We start from the raw sequence: 15,344 nt of genomic DNA on the forward strand, positions 1-15,344 counted from the left end.
ATGGGAGAATATTGACAGTGTGTCCATCAGTATTGGGCCAAATATTATAAGGTGTGGAGAGATCTGGTTGAGGCCGCAAGTTAGAGAGTAAACAACACTCCCTTAGGACCCTGATCCCTCTTATCCCAGAAATGCCAAAGTCTCCCCAACAGGAGGCTGAATACCACTAAGTAGGAAATAACGGACTGTTTGATTTGCCACCACCCCACTGATTTATCTCGTGAATAATGCCAAAGTTGTATTTGTGTTTTGGTTAAATAAAGACCTTTTAAAAAAATATTGCGACACATTTCTATCTGTATATTCTGTTTCAGGTGTTGCTTGCAGCTAAATGCACATCACTATAAATACATGGATCTATTAGGTGAAAAGGCAACCGAAGAATATCCGTGTCTGGAAATGTGTTTGTTTTCCTTAATTGAAAAGAGTTATTTATTTTTTTAAATTTCAGATAACCGCACATACCATTTCTTGGCAGATGATGAACAAGAATGTACAGCGTAAGTGAAAGTTGGTAAATAGCTTGGGACCATGAGCAGAGCCCCATCAGGGGGGTACCCCTGTACTGGGCCTAAAGGGGGGCCTGGCTGTGAAATAGCCGGGCCGCCTCTTCGGAAGTCTTGAACCGCCGAAAAGCCAAAGTCACGAAAAGAGCTGAACTGCCAAAGTAAATAAGATGCTGTTATCAAACCTCAGCTGAGGCTGCAGATAAGGGCTGAGCACAAGATCACATTGAGTGGTAGAGGATGTGGGTGCATAGACAACAGCATAAAATGAGTTGTGAGGGGTTCAGGGTCCATGGGCCTCTATTTATACATCTGGGTGAAACCTGTATGCTTTAACCCCACTTGTATTGTAGGTGGATCTCTGTGCTGACAAACAGCAAGCAGGAAGCGCTCAACATGGCTTTCCATGAGAAACGTCCTAGTGAGGAGAACAGTATAGAAGATCTCACTAAGGCCATCATAGAAGATATTCGCCGCATGCCTGGGAATTCTGTGTGCTGTGACTGCGGATCTCCAGGTAAGCACACCAGTGCCATAACATCTCTGTTACACCATAAACTCTATTTCCTAGGGGTATCTAGTGTATCTAATAAAATACCCTATTATACTTTTCCATGTTCACAGAGGGACATCTTTCCTTCTAGGTGTCTGTACTAGTATCTTTACTGCTGTTAATGTGGCTATAGACGTAGAGATCCACTCCTTTGGCAACGTCGCCAAATAAGGAGATATATCCCCGATATGCCCACATTGAAGTGGGCGATATCGGGCTGATCTGATCGTGGACCCTAGGGTCCGCATACACACACAGATGCGGCCGCAATACTATGGGATTTTTTAACCTGCCCGATCGAGATTGGCCAGTAAAGCCTGTCGAATAGTCCCACACACGGACCAATAAGCTGCCGACTCAGTCTGTTAGAAGCTTTTATCGGCCAGTGTATGGGGGCCTTAAGGCTAGCAGGGGCAGTATAATAAATGTAAGTAAGAAGGCTGCACCAATTGAAAAAATATACACAGTGCCTGATGCTCTGTAGGGACAATAGTCAAATTGTGATTCACACTTAACTTACCTGTACAATCCACCATTAAGTTTCCAATTATTTTCAGATCCCATGTGGTTATCCATTAATCTGGGAATCCTGACCTGCATTGAATGTTCTGGGGTTCACAGAGAGCTGGGTGTGCACCACTCCCGTATCCAGTCTCTTTCTCTGGACAAACTTGGAACCTCAGAGCTCTTAGTAAGTTTTTTTCAGATTCTATGGATTTCTGCTGTGGGTTAAAAGGAAACCTGGGCTCAAGCATTAGAATTGTTTGGGCCTAGATGGGGCTAAATCTTAAAGTTTCTAATCACAGTGACCTGTTTAAGGGCTTATTCTCTCCTAGGCCCAAAGTGGCAGTGACCTGTTTTAATGTCTCATTTCTGCCCTGTGAATTTAAGATGTTAATTTGAATTTGCCACTTTCTTTAACATGTTTAAGTCCAGTACAGATATTTTAGTGGGAGCACTTACCGGACATTCACAGGCTTCAGCGTGCTACACGTGCAGCGCCATCCCATGCAGTGAGTCCATATCCTGAGTAGATGCAAAAGGGTTAATGTTGAACGCAGTGGATGGGGGTAGTGCACATTTAAGGGAGGTGGAGGTAGGCTGCTGACAGCTTCTGATGAAGTGGCGGGTGCCAAGAAACACGTCAAGTGGGCAGCCAAGTTTTGTGATATACTGCTGTAATTTTGGAGATTTTAATGTTCATTGAATGAATTTTGACCTTTTTAAAATTTTAAACCAGCTTTTTCGGAGCTCCGTTTTTTGCATCTACTTTAACATGTTTCCAATGTTTATTTTCCAGCTAGCAAGAAATGTTGGTAATTCTGGATTTAATGACATCATAGAAGCCAGTCTGCCGTCTCCGTCCATCAAGCCCACCATGGAAAGTGCTATGTGAGTAAAGGGAGTAAAGTTAACGGTGTAATTGATAAAGTTCTGGCTTCTGAAACACTGCCAATTAGCAGACCTTTAAGTTGCTGACTTCTGTTGCATGACAGACAGACCTGCAAGTAAAGGAAACCGTAGGATATGGACATTTGGCTAATGAGGGTTCTTCTTGTGATTTTCTAGGCCTGAGAGGAAAGACTTTATTCTTGCTAAATATGTGCAGTGGGCTTACACCAAGAGGGGCTGCACTAGTGCTATTACGCGCCTCTATGATCTGCAGGAGGCCGTAAGATTTAAGGACATCTATACCTTAATTCAGGCCTATGCTGAGAAGGTGGATCTGACTGAGCCACTGCCTCATCCAGCACAGGTAGGTACCTCTGTGTGTGTAGCCTGTGCCATATATATGTTTAATAAGCTTTATTTATATTCAATGTATTTTACTTGTATTTTATTTTAGTATTGCAGTATATCTGCAGTTCCAATGTAACCTCAGTATGTTAGATAATTACAACATGGCTGAAGCAGTGCTGGCAGGTATGATTCTTGTTTGGGCTGCCTTATTTGGAGAGCTAGGGGAAGCAAATAATTCAGTTTTAGGGACGGATTACATCTCCCTTTAACTTGTAGAGGATAAAAAATCTCAGATGTTCCAGAAATGGGAATTTCTGTGGGACACAGGGACCATGGGATATAGCTATAGAGAGAGAGGAAAACTCCTCCCCTGCTGCTATACCACTACCATATTCCAATCAGGTATATACTGCGGCCAGATTTATTTTTCTGGCAAGAGAGGTTGACCCAGAGGTTTCCGACTGAGGAGTCCCTCTAGAGTGGCTTCCCACCTCACAGGATATTCAGGGCTGGGGCTGCTAAGACTTCAGAGAAGCGAGCCACACAGTATGCCAAACCCTACCATCTATTCTGTCCAGCAAATGTCACCCTTAGCCTATAAGCAGTGAAAACGTTTGCACTAGTGCTGTACATATGCTCCACCTCCACAATCTGGGGCAGATTAGCACTCTGGTCCCCTTTAGACTGTCTCCCGACAGTGATACCCCTGGGCTTGACCGCAGGGGAGTGGCGCGCACACTCTTTTGACATAATTTGAGTCACCCGTGTCGCCAAATTTGTTTGTGCTTTTTCTCTTCGCACTTCCACTCTGAATCCGGCTGCAGCTGACGCAGACTTGTCTATTCAGCTTCTGCTCTCCATCTGAAATTGGGACCCGGAAAGAATCCACTTGCCATCCGTTCAGCACAAGGCAATCCAGGGATATCTGCTCGCCATCCCAAGACAAGACAAAAACTTAAAGGAGACTGGTACTAAATAGCAGGGACCAGAGAGATAGCCCTATGCAGGGCAATACAAAAGCACATAGCACATTGTACAGACTATATTGGAGGGTCTGTTTGTCAAGGCACCACACACACACACACACAGTCTAAAGTGAAATACTGAGCAGGCAACAAATGCTGCAAACACCTTCTGTCTGAGCGCAAGGACCCACTATGCAAGTCTTGTACAAAAACATCCACTGAGCCCTCCCAAGCTCAGGATGTGCTGGTTCCTGCCACACAAAATAATCCAGGGGTACTATAGATACTCCCCGAGCTCCACTGGATGCACCTGTACAGCCATCCATATCCAGTTCAAATATGAAACCTCCCGCTTGGACATTACAATTATACTAATGGTACCAGAGGAATCCGCACGTCCTCAAACTTCTGGAATCAGGCTTCAGCTGAGAAAATTTATAGTGCGGCCACTTGGGGCTCCCTCTATTCTTTCACAAAATTAATTAATTAGAAATCTTTTCAGCATCCGACACCCGTTTTGGCAGGAAGGTGCTGCAGTTCTCTAAACTAAGGCCCCCTCGTCCCTCCCATCACTTAGGGGACAGCTTTTGTATGTCCCACAGAACTCTGCAAGAGAAAAGGAGGTTTAGTGTTATTGTTAAATCCTTTTCTCTTCAGAAATCTCTGGGACACAGGGCATCTCTGCACTGGAAGTGGACCCTACCAATCTTCTTTTACCTGGCAATATGGTCTGTATATAAGGTTTTAGTTATAGTTCATTGTTCCTTCCTATACTCTTTGATACAAAAAACTGATCCTATAGGAATATGGTAGCGGGTTTAGCAGTAGGGGAGGAGTCTTCCTCTCTCTCTCTCTCTCGTGTCCTGCCTCTTAGTGGAGGGAGCTATACCCCATGGTGCCATTTCCCACAGACGTCTGAAGAGAAAAGGATTTAACGGTGAGTAACAAAAAATCCCCTTTTCTTTTATTCCACACTATCAAAGTATTTTTTATGTAAGCACAGAGGAGGAGTAAGCAGGACATTTAACCACAGCTTCTCTAGCCTATAACATATTGGAATTTGTAAATATATTAAGCCATTACAATCTGACTTGCTCAGGAGCCGGGTGAGACGGTGCTGCACTTGGCGGTGCTGTTATCTGACCGAACCTCGCTGCATATAGTGGACTTTCTGGTGCATAACAGGTAGGACATTATGTATTCTGTACTGTGTATTTCTGTTCCATTCATTTAAATGTCTCAAGTGTTCTTGTAAATGTATAACCCATGGACACTTTCTCTTTTACTCTGCAAGTGGCATGCAAAACATTCAATATTCATGACCTCTCCCTGGTGTTGTGTTCTCATCCCCTATTAATATTAACCTATGACTCCAGTTTCCCATCTGTATTAATCAACCCATACAAGGTTACTGTTGTGCCATTAAACATGTAACATGCAGAACAGAAACAGTGTATAACATACCCACGACGAGCCACATTCTGGGAACAATACAACAAATCAAGTATTCTTCTGTTACCTGTAGATGGCAGCACTAGCCCTCTGTTTATATTTTGTTGCAAAAAATGTGCAAAACAACACTATCTATTCTAGTGTTTGATGAAGTTAGAGATGAACCATACTAATAGCCTTGTCTTTGCCTTCTGATGATATTTCTTTGCCTGAATATTTGATTCTCAGTGGAAATCTGGTGAAACAGACTGTAAGAGGGAACACGGCCCTTCATTACTGTTGTCTGTACAACAAGACGGAAAGCATCAAACTCTTCCTGCGAGCCAAAGTCAACCTGAAAATAAGTAAGTTCCTGATATTTAGAACAGGAGGAGTAGAGTAGAAATGGACTCAAGTTGGAAGACGGTACTTGTCACTAGTCCTGGATGCTTTTGGTGAGGGGTCTAATGTTCAAATGGAAATTTTAAGGCAAACTAGGCTAAGCCAGTGGTACCTGAACTGTTTGAAGTAGTGCCAAGGGAAGCTTAGTACAATGGCTGATACATCAATATTTTCCTTAATGTAAAAGCTTGATATTAAGGTGGGGCTGGAGGCTAGCTCAGATCTCTAAGGGGGCTTTGAACCAGAAACGTCTGACAATCACTGGACTAAGGTGATGATTCTGTTGTTGGAAAACTTTCTTTACATAGAGAGACTGACACAAAGAACTTCCAATCAGCTGCCACCATTTGAGCCCAGAATAAAATAAAACATAACCTGGTCCCCGGAGTATTCTGGTACTATATAAAGAAGCCATAGAGCGTGAAGTCACCATAGATAATATAACAAGAGTTTTGTCTTAAGCTGACTCTGTCCGGCCCAGAGGGAACAGGTCAGATATTTTGATTATTGCAGGGATGCATGGCCAGTACATCAGTATATCAGTGGCACTATGGGCAGCTTTCATGGGCTTCTATGTGTTACAATATTTTGAGATTAAAAATTATGAATTTTGATTTATACCTTTGTGACAAAACATTTTTTGTCTTGGAAAACAGATAATGAAGCTGGTGAGACTGCACTGGATATTGCCAAAAAGCTCAAACACACTCTGTGCGAAGAACTGGTAAGAAAGCAGAAGGTGGGGAAGGTTTCCTTAATGCTTCAAAGTTTAGTGGCACTCTTTAGTGTGTGTATGGGAAGGAAAATTAGCTTTGGGCTAGTGAACTACTAATAGCTTGTGTTATAGCTTGTTGTGTTAGCTTGTAAGTAACATTAAGCACATTAAGTACATAATGGCACTGCAGTTCCCCATAGGACACAGTGTTTGTCTTTAGCACAATGAAAGGCAGCGGGGGGGGGCATTCTGATCAGATTACCCTGTGTCAGTGCCTGTTAAAATTACATCTGAATCCAAAATATGAGAAAAATACAGCATTTCTTCCCAACGGTCTCTTTAAGAAATCTGCCGTTTTCTGTTTTTCTGCTCATCAGGTAGAATCTATATGGAGGATGTGCTACAGCACAAACACCAATGTAGTCTCTCCCTCATCCAAGTTTCCTTCCTTTCTGGTCTTTTCTACTTTGTTTTGCTTTTCCTTCTTTACCTCCAGCTGCCCCTTCCCACCACCATATTCCCTCATTTCTGTCCATCTCTTTAGCTGGTCCAGGCTCAGAACAATCAGTTTAACATGCGTGTTCATGTGGAATACGAGTGGCTGCTGCGGGAGGATGACATGTATGAAAGCGATGATGATCTGGATGAAAAGGTTGGTCTGCTCTCCATGGGAAAAACATGCTACTGACAAAGAATGGTTACAGGTGCCCATATTCTGGCCTATTATTGGCACCTCCAACAGGAAGATGGAGTTTATTCATTTGTAATGCATTCTGTAGAGGTTTTTTTCTAATATCACCAAATCAAAGCTGTCGTGAGTAGCTTCAAGTTAGTTCATACATTGTTGCATGGGGGGTGGAAATTGAGCTTCAGAACTGCGTAGATTGAATGGATTACTCACAAATCCTTAAAGTGGCAGGTCTGAAGCTAAATAGTCCACATGTTCAGTATGTCCTTCTCGATTTTCCAGCTGGGCCCAGTCAAGAAGGAGAGGTCTCTGCGTCCCTACAGCTGCTTCCAGTCTCCCAATGCTCTCTGTGTGGACAAGGTTGCCTCTAGCAGTATGTTTTTAAGGCGAGCATCTCATGACCAGCGATATGATTCAAGCCTCGGAGCAGAGAATGCGGTTACTCCCACCTCCACTCCTCCCCTGCCACCAAGAAACCCAATCAGAGGTACACGTTTCTAACAGGAGCAGAATGTGGCTTATAGTCAAAAGATAATCTGTCTCTAAATCCCGAGTAATTGTTGTTTCTTCATAAGGCTGAGAACCATTTTCCAGTACTGTCCCTTGGAATAATGACAGCATTGCTCTTAGAAAACTTGTAGCCTTCCAGATGTTGATAAACAATATTCCCACCAACAGCTTATCTGAATCTTAAAGGAGAAGGAAAGCTACAGAGGCATTTTATTGCCAATAGATTAGCTGCAATAGTGCAAGATAGAATGTTATATTTATTCTTTAGAATGTTTTACCATACCTGAGTAAAAAGCTCTAGAAACTCTCTGTTTGTTTAGGATAGGAGCTGCAGTATTAACATGGTGTGACATCACTTCCTGTCTGAGTCTCTCCCTGCTTTCGGCTCAGATTACAGTAGAGAAGGGAGGGGTGGGGGGAGAGGAGCAAACTGAGCATGCTCTTGCCCAGGGCAATGAGGTTTAAGATGAAGGCAGGAAGTCTGATACAGAAGCCCATGTGTACACAATAGAAGGAAAGAAATGCAGCGTTTCTTTTGACAGGGGACTCAGAGCAGCACTACTTTGGGGGTTTACTGGTATATTTAGATGGACCTTTCTGATAAGGCTTACTTAGTTTTAACCTTTCCTTCTCCTTTAAAGATGACAGGTTGCCAAATTTTATTATAGGCTATGAACTGAAATATTAATCAGTTCTGAAATGTATTTGCTTTTAGGCAATGGAAGATTACTTAGGTTTTAAAGAAGAAGAAAAGAAGGAAAGTTCTAATCACTGGAGGTGCCGAATGATTCCAAATTTCTGGCAACCCCCTGTAATTAGAATCGCTTACCCGATACCCCAGACTGGTGCTGCTATTGGCAGAAATCTAAACTAGTATGCGGTACTTATGTGAAAGCACCACTGAGTGTCTCTCTGTTCTTCTTTCTTTGTGCTTGTAAAAAAGCAGAACTTTAAGTAAAATACTGCTTTTTCACTCTACTGCAGATGCTTTGGTCATCAAAAGAATAAGGAGGTGGGTACTTATGTGTGAGCTCCATGATGCTCCTACAGAAGTAACCAGAGTGGCGCAGTTTCCTGTTAACTGTACCACCAGGCTAAACTAATATAATCACTGGGGGAGCCTACTATTTGTTCCCCTTTTTGTGAAGTCCAAATAAACATTGTACTATATACCTGCTTCAAAGGCTTTAATAGTAAGAATCACATTTCTACAAAGCAGAGTAGCCATTCTGTGACAGGAGACTGTTTTGGATAAGTGTTTTTCTCGTGTCTTGAGGGACACAGGAACCGTGGGGTTTCAACCATGTGGCAGACCACCGATAGCAAATCTCTACCTCCTTCCTCCTTTTCTTGATCCTTCCTGCTTGGTTCCTCAAGGTTGGAGTTTGGTCTCTAATGAGAATCCATTATATAATTTTGTGTCGGTGGCAGGTGCTTACACTCAGTTGATGCCTGAACCTGGGCTATTACTGGTTTCTATAATTACCCTCTACTCAGAACACACTTCTATTGGTATACGTAATACATGCTTCCAAGCAAATGACCCAACATTTTTGGGGACCCAGTGTCTGGCCAGGCAGAGACTCAACAGGAAAACTCTATTGTCACTTACCAGTGCAGTAACATCTTTGTTGGGAACTCTCAGGGCAAATAGGCAATCCTTCATGAGGTCTTGGGAGTTGTGGTTCAGTTAATGCTATGCACATACGGCGGCGGGTATGGACCTCTGGTCAGGCAGTCTTCTAGTTGTGACTTTGGTGCTTCTGGGGTGCTCCTCATCAGAACGCTGCTTCTGTGCTTGCATCACATCCGGCATTGCTGCCTCTAAACCCAACAGCTCCTTATTACAGAAAGTGGATAAATATCTTTACGGCACGTACTGTCAACAGATTTATTTCATTTGTTATTTCCCCCCCTGGGTTCAAGTGCCTGACTAAGGCTGATTACTGCAGAGGACTGTGTTTCCAGGTGAGGGAAGGCACTCTGTAATCTTTTCTTTAAATGGGCACCATGCAATGCTAAATTTCTCAAGTGGATTGAAGACCCTCTCCCTTGTTCAACCTTAGGTGAGCCTTCTGCTTCCTCAGTAACAGTCTCAGGCAGAGTTTCTTTAAGGGAAATAGTGTGGCAGCAGTAATTAGAGGCAGTGTCGGCAATGCAAGCTGGACGCACCAGGCAACCTGGCCAGACATATCCCGCCCCCATAAAAGTACTTTATAAGTACGCTGTTAAACTATATTAAAGAAACCATAAAACTTAATAGAATTGTGAGTTTGGGATTGAGGCTGGGACCCCTATGGCTGTAGCAACCTGATTGAGTGTCACCAGAGACGCTCATCTTTGAATGCTCCAGGTAGTATTTCCCTGGCAACACTAATTTGTAACTAGAAAGTGAAAAGCCATTTTATTGCCACGGTCCAACTTTTTGCACTTATTGCACTTGGTTTAGTCAGATCATGAGCATTGACAATAGCAAGGGTTCATCTTTCTTCCACCGGCTGCCACCAACCACTGAACAGTGCCAAGTTTTGCTTTAGTGTGACTGGCACCCCAAGCTTGAGGGAGCACTCTATCTCATAAGGCCGTGTTGGTTAGCTTTGTCACCTGTGTGTGGCCCTGTCCTTCACCTTAAAGCAGATATATCTCATTTTTCAGTACCCAATGTGCCGCCGCCTCCACCACCAGCCAGCCCCTCTGCTTCTGTCAAGAAAACTCCACCTCCTCCGACGACAAAGCACAAGAGAGCCCTGTCCGATCCTGTACCCATAATTCCACACAGTCCTTCCAGTCAGGCCAATCTACACTTCGGTAAGGTATCTGGCAAATTGACAAGCAGACTAGATAGCCACCAGGCTATGTGCTTGGTTATAATGTTGTGCTATTCACAGATACATGTCATGTTCTTTAAAGGGGTGGTTCACATTAAGTTAACACTTAGTATGTTATAGAATGGCTAATTCTAAACAACTTTTCAGTTGGCCTTTGTTTTTTTGGTTTTTTTTACAGTTTTTGAATTATTTGCCATCTTCTGACTCTTTCCAGCTTTCAAATGGGGGGTCACTGACCCCATCTAAAAACAAATGCTCTGTAAGGCTACAAATGTATTTTTATTGCTACTTGGTATTACTCATATTTCTATTCAGGCCTCTCATTCATATTCCAGTCTCTTACAAATCAGTGCATGGTTGCTAGGGTAATGTGGACCCTAGCAACCACATTGCAAACTGGAGAGCTGGTAAAAAGCTAAATAACTCAAACTACAAATAAAAATATGAAAACCAATTGCAAATTGTCTCAGAATATCACTCTACATCACACTAAAAGTTAATTTAAAGGTGAACAACCCTTTTAATCACCACCAATCAGACTGAGACCAACTGCTTAAAGGAGAACTAAAGCTTAACTAAAGAAGTAGGGTAGAAATGTTGTACATTATGTTTTGTGCTTCTGTACCAGCCCAAGGCAACCACAGCCCTTTAGCAGTAAAGATCTCTGTCTCCAAAGATGCCCCAGTAGCTCCCCATCTTCTTTTCTGCTGATTCACTGCACATGCTCTGTGCTGCTGTCACTTACTGAGCTTAGGGACTCACTCACAATATACAGTACACATAGAATAGAAATGTCACAATATAAGGCTGATTAGTAATTAATACAGATAATTACTACATGGCAGCACAGAAACCAGTGCAATTAGCATCAGAATTTAATAATCAGCCCTGTAGCATCATCTTATATTACAGGCCAACCTCATTTTCTGCTGGATAATTAGTGACGACCCCTAAGCTTAGCTTCTCAACAGCAGCTCAGAGCCCACTGACCATGTGAGTGTCACAGACACTTTCCAAGATGGTGACCCCCTGTGACAAGTTTGAAGTCCTGGATCATTTCTGCTATTGACAAGATGAAACTTTTGGTTGGTACAATACGTTTATATGGCATTTTAAGTCATATTCATTTCTAGGCTTTAGTTCTCCTTTAAAGGGGTTCTTCATCCAAACTCTTTTCTTGCATAATAAAATTTATGAGTTAATGTGTTCTCTGTGTTTGACTCTTAAATAGGGATGAGCAAATTTTCTCGCCTTGTTTCGCCACAAAAATGACGCCCCTAAACTTGTATGGTGGCGTGCGTCAAATTTTTTTCGCAAGAACAGCGACAAATTATTTTTGACGCCCATAAACTTTAATGCCCGTCGGCGACATTTGGCAAATTCACCCATCCCTACTCTTAAAACAATGTATTTGGGAGTCAGGTCCTTTGCCTTCCAATCAGCTGGCTCGCAACATTTTTTCAGGAATTGTCAGAGGCCGGAGTGCAGAGATGTTGTTTGGGTGGTGTTTCCCTTTAAATACTACTGAACAACAAGTTGGTAGATTTAAATGAACATGCAGAATACACTGAGCTTCATGTTACTAACAGGGATACTTGACCTTTTTTATTTTCTCCTTGTGTTTGACTAATGCACATTTTAATAGCAGAATAAATAGTCATTTCCCCCTCTTGCTTTGTGTTTCCAGGGCCCTATGAAGGAGTTACTGACTTATTCTAAGTTTGCTCATAGAGGGATCACGTCCAACTATAGCTATAGTGTCTATACCTGTATTAAGCTGAGTTAAGCAGGAACAGCCCTTTGAGACATTACAATTTACAAATTGTCTCCGAATATCCGTGCACGTCATATTAAAATCCTAGAGAAGTAAAAGCAAGAGATAGTGAGGAGACTGAGTTGTACCAGCAAAGCAGCATTGGCTGAAAGGCTTCCAGCTGGAAAATTCTACATGTAGAATCACTGGTATTGAGGCGCAAGTAGCTTACAGCAGACCCAGCAGGGGGCTCAGGCAATAATTAGTTTAGACATTCATTCGGAGGTACACGCCAAACACCCTTCCATAAAGGAACAAAAGAAGCATCGCTTATAGCCGATCCCTCTCATCTGTTCTGCCTAGCACCATAGGATTGTAACGCTGCTTTCCCATTATTGAAACCCTGCAATCACAGTGCACTGTGGGTTTATACAAATGCATCACATCTTCAAATCTAAAATGCCAACCAATGGTATGAGCCTTCAGCAGCCCCCGAATCCAACCTTCTCCCCCACAAAGGTGTGCCCACTGTGTATCAACTTCTGCTGGTCATTTATGAGCTGACAATAGCTGCCAAGTATGCAGCCAAAATGATGGCCTTCCCAAATAATATTTGGCCAAAGTTCAGCCATCAGAACACCATGGTTCGGGCTCCTGATGAAAAGCTATAGGTCCCTGTTATGATCTGATGGCCAATTGACTATATCAGCCTGATTTGGGTGTCCTGGCAGGGCAAAGATCCTCTGGTTTGGTGACCTCACAATAAGCGCAGATCTTAAGGTGGCCATACACAGGCCGATAAAAGCTGCCAACAGACAGTCGGCAACTTACTGGCCCATGTATGGGGCCCTCAGACTGGCTTCCCCAATTGATATCTGGCCGAAAGTCAGCCAGATATTGATCGGACGGGACTGCATCTGTTCATTGATGCGGCCCTGCGATCCGACCGCCCATTAGGCATCGTTAGGTTCCAATAGTTGAGCCCTAGGGCCCACGATCGGATCAGCCCGATATTGCCCACCTCAAGGTGGGCATATCTGGGAGAGATCCGCTCGTTTGGCGACATTGCCAAACGAGCGGATCTCTCCGTGTATGGCCACCTTTAGTGTGAATGAGCAGCTTTAGACTGAGCTGCATTGAAATAATGACTGAAATAGCCAGGATGTTCGCATATATATATATATATATTCGAGAATTTCCTGTGCTGTTATAGAGGCTACAGCCATGGGGGTCCTGTAAACTGGAGACCTTGAAGGGATCATTCAAAGGAACTTTCAGTATTTTGTACACTTGTACCCAGTGTACTAGTAGGACAATTGTAGTTGGTCCTCAGTTGCCATTTTCTTTTGAGTTTTTCACGTTAATTGTCTAGGATGCACTCACTAAGAATGGTTGCCATGCAGTGCCTTGGGGTGCAGAAACCCAGAAATAGATGACTTTGTTGTCTTTCTTTCTGACCCCCCTGCCCCTCCAAAAATACAATTTTGTCTTCTTAACTTCTACACACTCCATACAGATAGTGCCCTGGAACATACTGTAGGACCTGAGCAATGCAATGGATCAATCTGATTGGCTAACCTCGTTGCCAGCCTCATTGCAGACAAGGTGTTATTTGTGTGTTACAGATTACAGTTCCTGCTGCACATCACCATCCAAGTTTCTCCAATCGGAAGCTGTATCTAGAAGACCAAGGTAAATGCTGATCTTCTGCCTCCCTTTTCTTCAGGTCTAGTAACCCATAGCAACCAATAAATTCTAACAAGTGGTTGATTTGGCTTAGAAGTCCTGGAATGGGGTCTATGTTTGTAGCACAGCCCTATATATGGTTCCAATTGGCCAATTTGGAAGTACCTTGCAGGTATGAACATTTTGCTGTTGTACGGCAATCTTGTGCTCCTACCAAGCCACAGCTCTAATTACTTCTTCTGCATCTCTCTGTAGTATTGGGTCCCCCAAGCTCAGCAGCCTCCATGAAGTCCCAGAAGTCCCACCAAAAGGTACGTGCACGAAACTTAGTGCTTGTTTCATAGGAGGAAGAGATACAGCCATTGTAATGCACAATTTCTGCCATTTTGATCAATCCATAGAGAGTATTTATAGGTCTGCTGAAAACAAACATCTGATTGGTTGATCTGGAACTATGTGTGCCTATAGTTAAGTCCACTGTGGCTTACTATTGTTGGGGATTTTAAAGGGGTTGTCCACATTTAAATTATTATGATATAGAAAGTGTATTCTGAGACGCATTGCAATTGGGTTTAATTTTTTATTCAGCATCTCTCCAGTTTGCAATTTCAGTCCAAATTAGACTAGCAACCACTGATTTAAATAAGACACTGAAATAAATGTGTAGCCTCAGACGAGGTCAATGACTCCTATTTGAAAGCTGGAACGAGTCAGCAGAAGAATTCAATAACTATAAAAAAAGACCAATTGAAGAGCTGCTTCAAATGTCCATTCCCAAGACCCCTCTCTGTAGCTGCTGTCTATTGCAGCATAAGGACAGCACTGACTCCTCAGTCCTATTGGCTGTATTACATCTATTAAGCTCAATAGGTCCGGTAATGCCCAAAAGATATAAAAAAAAAATGTATAATTTTCACTGGGCTCTGGTGAGTAAAGGGTAAATCATTCTTCAAGTGCTACTCCCTGGCACATTACTTGGGGGAATTCACCTGTTTCACAGGCATCATGACTACATCAGCGTACTAGACATTACTACTAGACATTATGCAGACTAATTGTGAGTTTGTAAGCTCAATAGAATTTTGAGTCAAAGCTCCACCCCCATTAGTTTCTGGAAATATAAAAGTAAGCATTTTTAGGTATTTTGCATTTCCAGTTAGTCCTGAGATAAGTGATTAAGCATCTGATTTATGGTTATGGGATCCCTGCCTTCCTTTTGAGCAGATCAAAGGACAGAAGGATATCCAAAGTCTGGGAACCAAAGGTCTCCGCGTGGGAACAGCACCTCTCCAGCGTTGTCCGTTCAAGAGCTTTACAATGTCCCGCCAACCAACCAAGAGCCACCAATGCCAATGCCACGGAGAATGAGTTTGGTAAGAATTATTACAAATGCCGGTGCGAGGTATCAGTTCAGGTATGGGATCCGTTATCCGGAATCTTCCGAATTACGGGATGGTTGTCTCCCATAGACTCCACTATAATCAAATCATTAAAATTTTTAAAAGTGATTCCCTTTTTCTCTGTAATAATTAAACAGCACATTGTACTTGATCCCAACTAAGATATA

General features: G+C 42.8%; 1 protein-coding gene across 3 annotated transcripts in view; it reads left to right on the forward strand.

The window, feature by feature from the left end:
* LOC108702768 (arf-GAP with SH3 domain, ANK repeat and PH domain-containing protein 2-like) overlaps window positions 1–15,344 on the forward strand; it is a 63,101-nt gene that overhangs the window by 45,361 nt on the left and 2,396 nt on the right. For 2 of the 3 annotated variants that reach the window (XM_041577954.1, XM_041577955.1), the window contains 14 exons: window positions 452–500; window positions 860–1,023; window positions 1,617–1,750; window positions 2,360–2,451; window positions 2,629–2,815; window positions 4,864–4,949; window positions 5,445–5,560; window positions 6,254–6,321; window positions 6,857–6,964; window positions 7,283–7,487; window positions 10,166–10,318; window positions 13,717–13,783; window positions 14,033–14,088; window positions 15,002–15,150. In XM_041577954.1, coding sequence (XP_041433888.1) covers window positions 452–500; window positions 860–1,023; window positions 1,617–1,750; window positions 2,360–2,451; window positions 2,629–2,815; window positions 4,864–4,949; window positions 5,445–5,560; window positions 6,254–6,321; window positions 6,857–6,964; window positions 7,283–7,487; window positions 10,166–10,318; window positions 13,717–13,783; window positions 14,033–14,088; window positions 15,002–15,150 — 1,634 coding nt within the window. The remainder of the gene's footprint in view (window positions 1–451; window positions 501–859; window positions 1,024–1,616; window positions 1,751–2,359; window positions 2,452–2,628; window positions 2,816–4,863; window positions 4,950–5,444; window positions 5,561–6,253; window positions 6,322–6,856; window positions 6,965–7,282; window positions 7,488–10,165; window positions 10,319–13,716; window positions 13,784–14,032; window positions 14,089–15,001; window positions 15,151–15,344) is intronic. The other variant, XM_041577956.1, reaches the window with a different exon arrangement.

The sequence above is a fragment of the Xenopus laevis genome, chromosome 9_10S (assembly GCF_017654675.1).
Source record: "Xenopus laevis strain J_2021 chromosome 9_10S, Xenopus_laevis_v10.1, whole genome shotgun sequence".
Taxonomy (NCBI): Eukaryota; Metazoa; Chordata; class Amphibia; order Anura; family Pipidae; genus Xenopus; species Xenopus laevis.